The 12,446-nt window shown below is 40.4% G+C and overlaps 1 protein-coding gene across 4 annotated transcripts in view; it reads left to right on the forward strand.

The window, feature by feature from the left end:
* Positions 1-12,446, forward strand: part of PTPDC1 (protein tyrosine phosphatase domain containing 1) — a 64,355-nt gene that overhangs the window by 11,725 nt on the left and 40,184 nt on the right. Inside the window, exons 1-2 of one of the 4 annotated variants that reach the window (XM_078436098.2) lie at positions 2,608-3,212; positions 10,773-10,985. The exons of 2 other annotated variants lie outside the window; for them this stretch is intronic. In XM_078436098.2, coding sequence (XP_078292224.2) covers positions 10,893-10,985 — 93 coding nt within the window. In that variant the 5' untranslated portion in view covers positions 2,608-3,212; positions 10,773-10,892. Of the gene's footprint in view, positions 1-2,607; positions 3,213-10,772; positions 10,986-12,446 lie in introns of those variants that run through there. One more of the 4 variants, XM_078436102.2, reaches the window with a different exon arrangement.

Raw genomic sequence — 12,446 nt, forward strand, 5'->3', positions numbered from 1 at the left:
TCCTTCTACTTGCTTTAGGTTTTGTTTTTCTTTATCTCATGTTTGAAGTTGGAAGCTTATGTTATTGATTTTAGACCTGTCGTCCTTTCTGTTGATCTTAAAAGTAAAACTGCTAGTTATTTTACTCTGTACAGGAGTAGAAGAATTGCAATCTAGGACGTTCAGGTTACTACAAACCATAGGTAAACTCAGAACAAAGCAGAAGAATGCACTTTTATGGATGGAAGGGGGATTTGCAAAGGCTGTTCTGCACAGAAGTCCAGTGGAGGTAAATGGGAGTTTCAGGGTGGTGCCCATCTCTCATTGGCTGGGCTGTGATAATCTCTCATTGGCTGGGTTATGACCTCTCTCTTTGGCTTGGCTGTGATCATCTCTCATTGGCTGGGCTGTGACCCTCTCTCATTGGCTGGATATTACAGTGTCTCATTGGCTGGGCTGTGACACCTCTCATTGGCTGGCTGTGTTCTCTGTCATTGGCTGGACTATTGCCAGGTCAGGAGAAAATCTTCCTTCATCTTGCAGGGGTGGTAAAGTGAACTTGGTCCTGACTGAATGCAAGGTAGGGCTCTTCCTGTTGCATCTGCAAAGGCTGCAAGGAGTGGGGGTGGGGGCATGAGAGTCCCCCCACCCTCACCCCGTCTGACCACCAACTCCACTCTAAGTAAGGTTTCCTTTACTCATTTTCACATTCCCCCTTTTAATCAAGAGCTTTCCCCAAAAGCAGCACCTGTCCCGAGTCAGGTTTTCTGTATTTAGTGGTTTAGTCCCTCAGTGGCACGGAGGACCTTTGCTGGTTGTCATGTCCTACATCGGAGGGAAAATGCATAGCAGTTGGAAACCACTTCAGGCCACATTTGAGTAACGAGGAAGGTTAGGAGGGAGAGACCCTCGGGTGGTTTCCAACTAAAGTTTCTGTCTTCTCAACGTTGTAAGTGTTGGAAATCACCTTGAAGCATGAGCTAGAATCACCTTATTTGGGTACATCGTTTTTACAAAAGTTTGACAGGTAATAAAATCAAAAACCTAAAAGTAATTATACAAAACAAAAAAAGTAATATGACAATAATAAATTACAGTATAGTCTACAAAGTTTTCCCCTTGAGACTTCACGATGCCATGAGTGAGTGTGACAAGTCTGAGGACTGAGTGTGGCGTGTGCACAGTGCAAGTGTGGTAACATCACACGGCCGAACAGTGCACGCCTAACTAACAACGCACCTGAATGGTGAAGTGGGTTTCCCGACCACCGCGATGTGTTAGAGGGGCCCCCAGGTAGGAGTAATCTTCTTTAACAGAATTTTAGCCACAGAAGAAGCATTGGCCTGTCTACAAGGGGAAGCTTCGGTCCGGTGGCAAAACATACAGACCACGACAAGAACATATTTCTTTCCCTGAGGTAGGGAAGCCGTATGAGATCCATTTGCCAAACCTCTAATGGTCCGTTGGACGGTTCAGAGTCTGGGAGAAGTGCTGTTTTCCCTGGATTATACCTTGGATGTGGGACGAGCGAAGTAGGCACTTTCTGTGGCCTTGTTATCTTTTCCGCACCAGTATTGGTCCACGAATGCCATCACCGTGTCAGGAGGCCAGTGGTTGAAAGCACGTACAGTGGTGAGCAGTGGGGATTTGGGAACTTCTGTGGGCAGATTGTTATTTGGTCCAAACCAGAGTTCTCTATTACTATCAAACCAACAATGACTAGATTTCTAATACTGTTTTTCCTTTTCTGGGACCAATTTTTGGGGTCTCTGGTCAATTTTTCCAAATTATCATTTGAGAGAACATCCCTTTGGACCAGGGCAGAGGTCTGGCTGTTGGCCTCCGAGAGACCAGCATTTGGGGCAGAAATGTCAGTGAGGTGGTTTCCTTTGGCCTCCAGGGACTCATGTCTGGAATGCCCAGGAACCTTGGTAATGGCCAGAGCAGCCCTAAAAATATGGCACGTAATATATTTAGATACTGGCATTTAAAATTTTATCTCCATTGGAGGTAAACCTTGCTGTTGCCATACTATTTCAAAGTCCTGAGTTACTTACTGGAAGGGGTACCAGCTCTTGGTATAAATGCCTGTGGTTTTACCCTTGGCCAGGGTATCCAGCTCGAGTCCAGGCATGTAACTCAGCCTGTTTGGCTGAAGTAGGCAGAGGTAAAGGTGCCCCCTTAGTGACTTCAAAAGGGGTTCCAGTAGCACTCCCAGCACGATATTTACCATTTTCATCCTTTAAATAAGAACCATCAGTGAACCATTAAAAGTCTGTATTTCATCTGCAGAGAAATTCCTGTAACTTGTCACAGGGCGTCAAAAGGTGATGTGTCAACATCGAGCAGTCGTGAGGGTCTTGTCAATGAGGGAGGAGAGAGGAATAGTGGGGTGAAGGCTGTTGCAAAAAGGAAGAGTCACATGAGGAGCAGTTAGCAGGATGGTAAGTGAGGCGACTGGCTGAAGAGTATTGAGTGTGGGGAGAGTTCAGGAGGGCTTCCACTGCATGGGGCACAAGGATGGTTAGAGGGGACCCCGTGACTATTTCCGCAGTGGCCTCAACCAAGAGGGCAGTGGCAGGAATGGCTGGGAGGCAAGGGGGCAGGGTGGGGGGGACATCCCTGAGCCACAGGTTCAAGTTGTTGGCTATAATGCCCTACGGGACAGCAATGGTGCCCGTGATTTTGGGGTGAGCGCTCCAAGGGCATTCCCTTCCCTCTCACATACCAAGAGGGAAAAGGGGAATTGAAAGGACGTCCAAAGTCAGGGGTCGTATTAGGCTTTTCCCTAAAGTCCCAAAAGCTGTGTCATCCTGATCTTTCCAAATAACAGAGTCAGGTTGGTTGATTTTCAGGAAAGCGTGTGGAGGTTGAGCTGTAAGAGAGTTTGGAGTCCAGTTTTGACGCAGTCAGCTAGGCCAAGAAAACCTCGTAATTGGTGCTGGTTTTAGGTTTAGGGATGTTCAGGGTGCCCTGAAGTCGGCCTGCGTCCAAATCTAGCCCTGGTTCTGAGGTCAGGGGCCCTAAGTATCGAACCTGAGTTTGAGCAAACTGCAGTTTTCCTTTGGTGACTTTATGTCCGTTTAAGGCCAAAGCTTTGAACGGATGAACGTTGCCTTCCTGTGAAGAGATCTGAGAAGAGGGGCAGAAGGGCGAATCCTCTATGTATTGGAACGAAGTAGAGCCTGCAGAACACTTTCTATCGTCCGAATCGGCTTTTAAGTTTGTGAAAAGTAAGGACTCTGAGAAACCCTGGGGCATGACTGTCCAGGTGGATTTTAAGTCTTCCCCAGTGAAAGCAAAAATATATTGGCTGTCCTTATCTACTGGAATACTAAAAATACACTGTATGGATCAATCACAGTGAAAATTTTGTTTTCAGTGGGATTGGGTGTCGGTATGGATGGGGGTTAGTGATAACAGTGTGACGTATAGTGTGGAGATCCTGGACAAACTTTCGTCCTCAGCCATCGAGTTTTCTCGCAGGTAAAATAGAAGTATTACAGAAACTAGTGCAGGATCACTGAGGCCCTGAGCCTTGTAACCTTGTATTATGGACTTGATGCCTTGAAGGGCTTCTTTATTTGGAGAGTATTGGTTAATTCTGGGGAGAGAGTTTGAAGGATCTGTTCAAATCTTGGTGGGAGGTGCACTGTGGGTTCTGCTAATACCAGCTGAAGGTTTTGCCCATGAGGAGAGTGGTAGCTGATCTAACAGGGACAAATGATCAGTGTCTTTGGACTTAGCTCCAGTTAGCTCGGAGAAGGAGCAAATAGGAGACGTTCAAGGGTCATTTGACTTACCGATTTGGCTGCTTTGATTGCTGCTGTCAAATTCTAGGATTATGTCCCCCTTTGGGGAGGAAGGAGTCGCAGCATGAAATTTTTCTAAGACACCTCAGCCCAATAAGTGAATGGGCAGAGGAAGTAAGGAGAAAAGGGCGTGTGTCTCTCGGAGGGCCCAGACGGGGGGAGTGGGTTCAGGGACGGAACCTGCTGAGGTTTATTGGAGACCCCGCTCCGTGAGCTGTTCCAGTGCTCCGAGGGGAGGGCTGCTTGGTGGTGGCGGGTGGAGATTCCCTCCCAGTCTGGAGAGTGGTTCCTCCAGGTCGATGAAGAGGGGGGATTGGGAAACGCCAGGAGTTCCGTGGACCCCCCCCCCCCGCCCCTCCCTGGGAATGAGGAGGATATTGGAATAGGTTGGCTAGAGGGTCGAAGGTGCCTGGATCACTCCACTTGGCAACGGTCTTTCCGCCGCGTCCCGGCCCTTTGCAGTAAGAGCAGAAACCATGAGGTTTTGGTTTTGTTTCGGGGCCTCCATTCGCTGGAGCTGAAAACTGAGAATTTTGTGGTCTTCCTTTTAGCAAGCAGGTGTGCAATCCAGTAGTATTAAGTATATTCACATTGTTGTGCAAGATAAGGTATATTTTCATTTTTATTAGTTTAAAATATTTAAAGATGTCTCTTGAGACTTCCTAACCCATGTGTAGTTTAGAAGTATTTGTTCAACTTCCCAATATTTCTAATTGTTGAGCCATCTTTCTATTACCGACTTCCGCTTTGGTTCTGATATGCCACGAAGCAGGACTTTGTGTCACTCCTATGCTTTCACGTTGTTAAGATGTGTTTTATGTGGCAGCAGTGGTCTGTCCGGTGCTGTTCTATGTGCGCTTCTGTTGGTGGGTGAATACGTACCAATTAGACCAAGCCGATTGGGAGTGCTGTTCAAGTCACCTGTATTCTTACTGACCTTCCGCCTGCTTGATGTATCAATTTTTTGGAGAAGAGTGTGGAAGCCTCCAACTATACATGGTGGATTTATCTATTTCTGCTTTCAGTTCTGTCAGTTTTTTCTCATGTTTGTAAAGTTTATGTTTTTAGTTCTTGCATTTGGGTGTATGATAATTTTGAGTTAATTTTTATATGAGGTATGAGATGTCATCTGAAGTTCACGTTTTTTGCACATGGATTTTCAGTGGTTCCGGCACACTTTGTTGAAAAGAGCATACTTTTTCTTTTTTTTTTTTTTTTTAATTTTTAACGTTTATTTTATTTTTGAGACAGAGAGAGACAGAGCATGAACGGGAGGGGCAGAGAGAGAGGGAGACACAGAATCGGAAGCAGGCTCCAGGCTCCGAGCCATCAGCCCAGAGCCCGACGCGGGGCTCGAACTCACGGACCATGAGATCGTGACCCGAGCCGAAGTCGGACACCCAACCGACCGAGCCACCCAGGCGCCCCAAGATCATACTTTTTCTACTTAATTGCTTTAGCATCTTTGTCCAAAATGAGTTGTCCAGCGGGTGTGGCTATGTTTTTGGGTGTTCTTTTTTGTCCCATTGTTCCATTTATCTGACTTTAAGCTACTACCTCACTTTTTATTACTGTTGTTTGAAAGTAAGTAGTGTTAGATAGACAACTTTTTCTTCTTTTTCAATGGTGTTTTAGCTACTGTGGATCCTTTGCATTTCCATATGTTTCATAATTGGCTTTCAGTTTCTACAAAGTCCCCATAGGATTTTGGTTGAAATTGTGATGGCTCTATTGGTCATTATGGGGAGAATTGATATGTTAACTAGGCTTTTCAACTATGAACACAGTAGATCTTGCCCTTCCTTTTAGGTCCTCTTTAATTTTTCTTAGTAGTGCTTTATAGTTTTTAGTATTCAAACTTTTTACCTCTTTTATCAGATGTAGCCCTAAATATTTCTTACTTTTTGATGTTATTATGTTTTCAATTTTAACTTCATTACTTATCCTTATTATATAATATGTGATTGGTTTTTATATACTGATATGTATACCACAGTCCTGCTAGATTGACTTATTGTTTCTAATAGATTTTTTTGTAGATTGCATCAGATGTTCTACATAGATAATATGTCATCTTTGAACAAATATAATTATACTTTTTTCCTTTTCAAAAACCTTTCACTTTTTTTTTTTCTTGAATTATTGCTCTGGTCTCCATACTGTGTTAAATAAAAGTGACAAGTGTGGATGTGCTTGTCTTGGTAGAAAATACATTGAGTTGAGGGGTGCCTGGGTGGCTCAGTCGGTTGAGTGTCCGCCTTCTGCTCAGATCATGATCTCACGGTTTGTGGGTTGGGCCCTGCGTCAGGCTCTGTGCTGACAGCTTGGAGCCTGGAGCCTGCTTCAGGTTCTGTGTCTCCTCTCTCTCTGCCCCTCCCTACTCATGCTCTGTCTCTCAAAAATGAATAAACATTAAAAAAATTTTTTTAAAAAGAAAATACATTGAGTTGAATGAAATCTCAACATACCAAAGTTTGTGGGCCACACCTAAAGCAGTGCTGAGAGAGGGAGCAAGGCTGGTTTAGTATTTGAAAATCAGTCAGGGTAATCCACCATATCAACAGGTTAAAGAGACAGAAATTATACATTTATATCAGTTGATGCAGAAAAAGCATTTGACACAATTAAGCAGTGACCATTATTAAAATTCTCAGAATGAGGTGTCGTCTGGGTGGCTCAGTCGGTTAAGCATCCAACTCTTGATTTCGCTTCAGGTCATGATCCCAGACTCATGGGTTAGAGCCCCTCATTGGGCTCTGTACTGAGCATGGAACCTGCTTAAGATATTCTCTCTCTCTCTCTCTCTCTCTTTTTCTTTCTCCCCCTCCAGTTCCCCTATCCCTCCCTCCCCACATATGCACTCCCTCTCCCTGTCTCTAAAAAAAAAAAAAAAAAAAAAAAAACTACCAGAAAATTAGGAGTAAAAGGGAACTGCCTTGACTTGAAAAAGAGCATTTTTAACAGAATTTATAGAACTAAAACTATAATTCAAGCTTATAGAAATAAAATTGTTTTTGTGTATCATTCTTGTATCTTGCCAACTTGCTGAACTTGCTTATCAGTTCTCTAGTCTTTTTAGTGGATTCCTTAGAACTTTCTAAATATAACACCCTATCTGCAAATAGAAATAGTTTTACTTCTTCCTTTCCAATATGTAAGCTTTTTATTTCTTTTTCTTGGATCATTGCACTGATTGGAACCTCATTACAATGTTGAGCAGACATGGTGAGAGTACATATCCTTGTCTTATTCATGATCTTAGGAAAAAGCCCTCCATCTTTCTGTAGATCATGATGTTAGTTGTGGGCTTTTCATAGATGCCCTTTATCAGGTTGAGAAAATTCTCTTCTGCTAGTTTATTGAGTGCTTTTACCTTGAGAGGATGTTGGACTTGGAAATGCTTTTTCTGTGTCTATTGAGATGATCATGTGGTTTTTGTCCTTTATTATGTTGATGTATTACATTAATTGATTTTTTAATGTTAAACCAGCCTTACATTCCTGAGATAAATTCCACTTGACCATGGTGTATATACTTTTCTCTATGTTGTTGGGTTCAGTTTACTAACATTGTTTAAGGCTTTTTGTCTCTGTATTTGTAAGGGATGTTGGTCAGTGGTTTCTTGTGATATCTTTCCCATTTTAGTATCAGTGTAATACTGTACTTATCGAATCAATTATGACAGTCTTCTGTTTTTGAAAGAGTTTGAAAAGGTTAGTGTTAATTCTTTAAATGTTTGGTAGAACTCACCAGTGAAACCATTTGGGCTTGGTTTTTCTTTGTGTGAAATTTTTGAAATAATTTAATTTCTTTACTTCTTGTAGGTCTATTCAGATTTTTTATTTCTTCATGAAGGTATTCTTGGTAGTTTGTGTTTCTCTAGTAATTTGTTTCATCTCACTATTTGTTGGAATATTTTTCTTCTTAGTATTCTTTTATAATCCTTATGTCTGTAAAGTTAGTTATAATGTCCCTTTTGTTATTCTTTAAGTTTATTTTGAGAGAGAGAGAAAGAGCGCGCATGCAGGTGGGGTAGGGCAGAGACAGAAGGGAGAGAATCCCAAGCAGGCTCTGCACTGTTAGCACAGAGCCCGACACAGGGCTCAAACTTACAAAACATGAGATCATGACTCAAGCTAAAATGAAGAACCAGATGCTTAACCCACTGAGCCACTCAAGCACCCCATGTTATTCTTGATTTAGTACTTGAGTCTTGGTTAGTCTAGCTGAAAATTTGTCAATTTTGTTGATTTTTATAAAGAACCAAATTTTGGGTTCATTGATTTACTCTTTTGTTTTTGTTTTTCTGTATTTCATTTATTTCCACTGTGTTCTTTTTCATTTCCTACTTTCTGCTTGCTTGGGATTCATTTTGTTCTTTTTTTTCCCCAGTTACTTAAGGTGAAATAGTAGGTTATTGATTTGAGTTCTTTCTCCTTTTTTTCCCCCCCAGCAGACCATAATCTTTCCCTTTTTTTCATACATGCAGTTATATCTCTAAATTTCCTTTTTAAGCACTGCTATAACTGGTTACCCCACAAGTTTTGATATTTTGTATGTTTTCATTTCATCTCAAAGTATTTTATATTTTCTGTTGTATTTTCTTCTTTGACTCATTGGTTGTTTAAATATATATTTAGCTTTTATATATCTATGACTTTCTTCTGTTATTAACTTCTAATTTAATTTCATTGTGGTCAAAGAAGATATTTTCTATGATTTAATTCATTTTTAATTTACTGTGATTTGTTTTATGACCTAGGATATGGTCTACTATGGAGAATGTTCTATGTGAACTTGAGAAGAATGCGTGTTCTGCTTTTGTGGACTTGAAGTGTTTTGTAAATGTCTGCTACAACTAGGTAGTTGTGGTATTAAGTCTTCTGTTTCTTTGTTGATCTTCTGCCTCATTTTCTCTCTGTTACTGAAAGTGGAATATTGAAGTCTCCTAACTATTTTTGTTGAATTGTCCTATTTCAACACAACCTCTTCAGGTTTTCAGTTTTACTTTGTGTATTTTGGGATTCTGTTCTTATGTGCATGGATATTTAGTCATTATATCTTCCTGATGAATTGATTTCTTAATCATTGTACAATGTCCTTATTTTGCCTCAGATAACAATTATTGTCTTACAGTGTTCTGTGAGGTATTAGTATAGCTATCTCAGCCGTATTTTGGTTACTGCTTACATGGTATATATTTTTCCATCTTTTTTTCTGCCAGCCTGTGTCTTTGAATCTAAAGTGAGCCAGGTGTCAAGGGGTATCTCACTGTTTTCATTTGCATTTTGATGACATATGATGTGGAGCATCTTTTCATGTGCTTATTTTCCATCTGTATACCTTCTTTGGTGAGGTGTCTGTTAAGGTCTTTGACCCATTTCTTAAATCAGATTGTTCTCTTATTGTTGAATTTTAAAAGTTTTTTGTATATTTTGGATAACAGTTCATCATCAGATGTGTCTTTTGCAAATATTTTCTCCCAGTCTGTGGCTTGTCTTCTTATTCTCTTGGCATTGTCTTTCACAAAGGAGAATTTTTAAGTTGAGTCCAGCTTATTTACTTTTTCATGGGTCATGTCTTTGGTGTTGTATCTAAAAAGGCATCACTACATCCAGGGTCATCTAGGTTTTCTCCTGGTTTATCATGGATTTATAGTTTTACATTTTATGGTTCGGTTTGCCATCCATGTGAATTAATTTTTGTAAAGAGTATAAGATTGGTGTCTAGATTTTTGTTGTTGTTGTTATGTGGATGTCCAGTTGTTCCAGCACCATTTGTTGAGGAGATTGTCTTTGCTCCGTTGTTTTGCTTTTGCTCCTTTGTCAAAGATCAGTTGATTGTACTTCTGTGGGTTTGTTTCTGGACTCTCTATTCTGTTCCATGGATCTATAGTTTTGTTCTTTTGCCAATTCCACACTGTCTTGATTACTGTAGCTTTATAGTAAGTCTTGAAGTTAGGTAGTGTCATTTCTCCAGCTTTGTTCTCCCTAAGTATTGTGTTGGCTATTCTAGGTCTTTTGCCTCTCCCTATAAACTTTAGAAATATTTTTAATGATATCCATAAAATAACTTACTGGGATTTTGGCTGGGACTGCATTGAGTCTATAGACCAGGTTGAGAAGAATTGACATCTTGACAATGTTGAGTCTTCCTAGCCATGAACATAAATATCTTTCCATTTATTTAGTTCATCTTTGATTTTGTTTATGAATGATTTGTAGTTCTCCTCATGTAGATCTTACCTGTATTTTGTTAGATCTTTTAAAAAATCTGTTCTGCCATTCTTTTACTTGGTAGAATATCTGATCCATTTACTTTCAATGTAACGTAATTACATTACTGATAAATTACTGATAAATTAGAATTTGTACCTACCATTTTTGTATTTTTTTGTATGTCTGAGGTCTTTTGCATTTCTTTATTCATTGATTCTTGCCTTCTTTCATGTTACATATTTTTTTAATATACATTTTCAGTTCCCTTTTTGTTTCTTGACTATGTATTTTGAGTAATCTTCTAAGTGTTTACCCTGGGATTACAATTAGTATCTTAGCTTAAAACAGTCTAATTCAAATTAATACTCGTTTAATTTTAGTAGCATACAAAACCTTTGCTCCAATATACTTTCATTCCTTTCTCTCTCTTTTGTACTATTACCGGCATTCAGTTCAAATTACATCTTTATACATTATAAGCTCTTCAAGTCGTTTTCATAATTAGTGCTTTATGTAGGCATCTTTTAAAACAGATCAAGAAAAGAGTTTTATTTATATGTATTTTTATAATGCTTATTTTGTGAGCTTTTTTGTTGCTCTTTCTTTGTCTGGATTCAAGTTACCCTTTAGTGTCCTTTATTTTGGACTGAAATACAGTATTTCTTGTAAAGCAAGACTGATAGCAAATAACAACAAATTCTGTTTTGGTTTTTTGAAGTTTGTTTTTAAATCTGGAGATGACTTAATTTCTCCATTTTTTCAGGAAGAGTTTAGCTGCGTGTGGAATTCTTGGTTGACTGTCTATTTCTTTCAACACTTAGAAGATGGCTACCTCCCTGTTCTCCATCTTTCTGAAGAGACACAGCTATGTGTTCTGCAGAATATGCATGGGCATATTCTGGGCTACAGCTTCCTCACCTCTGGTTTATTGACCTCTTTATTTTACTTGCTTTCTTTCCTCTGGGAGCTTACTAAGGTAACTAGTCCACCGATAACCTCCTCCTGCTTCTTGCTCTGTGGGGTTATTCTTTTTAAAATTTCTTTGCATTGGGGTCTTAGGAGGAAGAGAAAGCTAGAGTATGAGAGTGTAAGAGAAAGCTAGCTTAGTCCACTACTTAAACCAGAAATTCTATGTATCTTGCTGTAGAAAGTTTGATCTAAGCCTTTGAAGATCCAGGAGCCACACTCCCGCTTATGTTTTAAGTCACCCAGACTTGTCACCCAAGTACTGAAATAAGTTTCACAGAATAGTTTTTTCTTAGGGGAGCCTGGGTGGCTTAATTGGTAAAACGTCCAACTTCGGCTCAGGTCATGATTTCACAGTTTGTGGGTTCGAGCCCCACATCAGGCTCTGTGCTGACAGCTCAGAGCCTGGAGCCTGCTTTGGATTCTATGTCTCCCTCTGTCCCTCCCCTGCTTGTTCATTCTCTCTCTCTCTCTCTCTCTCTCTCTCTCTGTCTGTCTCAAAAATAAATAAACATTAAAAAAATTTTTTTTAAAGAATAGTTTCTTTTAGAGAAATAGTTCAGGAAGTGAAGAGGTAGAAAATCATGTTATCTTCTTAGTCAATAAATAAGGATAGAAAAGTGAATAACAAACTGTTTTCCTCATTATTTTAAGCTTTTCATGTTGAACTACCTGAAATTGAAAAAGTTGTAAACAGGGGCGCCTGGGTGGCTTGGTCGGTTAAGCGTCCGACTTTGGCTCAGGTCACGATCTCGCGGTCCGTGAGTTCGAGCCCTGCGTCGGGCTCTGTGCTGACAGTTCAGAGCCTGGAGCCTGTTTCAGATTCTGTGTCTCCCTCTCTCTCTGCCCCTCCCCTGTTCATGCTCTGTCTCTCTCTGTCTCAAAAATAAATAAACGTTAAAAAAAATTAAAAAAAAAAAAGAAAAAGTTGTAAACAGCATGTCATATTAAATGTGAACATAATTTTATATCCACGCTACTTATATATTTACTAAAAAGGAATATTTAGTTAATGAACATCTGTTGGTTAAGAATCCAAATTAGGCTGTGCAAAGTGGTGTGGTATCTGGTGGCTGCTGTGGGGGTGTTTCTTCCTGTGGATACCTCATTCCAGGTGATTGCTTGGTCCAAACCAGGATGTTGGTGGGAACATTAGTACCCAGGGCTCACCCAGGTATGTGAAGCTTTATCTAGGTCTGGTTGATGCGGTGGGGCTTCTTAATGTATTTTGGGATTTTGTGAAGGTTGGTGGAAGAACTGTAAAAGGAAGCCTTCATTATGTGACTGCTAAACAGAACCCAGGGGCCCTGCATTCACAGTAGCCTCCATGAATACCTGCTGTTATGTGAATGCAAGCTGTTTGTCTAATGCTGCATTCTCAAAGCATCACTGGAGAGGCACCTGGGTGGCTTAATTGGTTGGGCGTCTGACTTCAGCTCAGGTCATGATCTCACAGTTCGTGAGTTCGAGC

Source organism: Panthera onca, chromosome D4 (genome assembly GCF_046562875.1).
Source record: "Panthera onca isolate mPanOnc1 chromosome D4, mPanOnc1 haplotype 2, whole genome shotgun sequence".
In the NCBI taxonomy this organism is placed as follows: Eukaryota; Metazoa; Chordata; class Mammalia; order Carnivora; family Felidae; genus Panthera; species Panthera onca.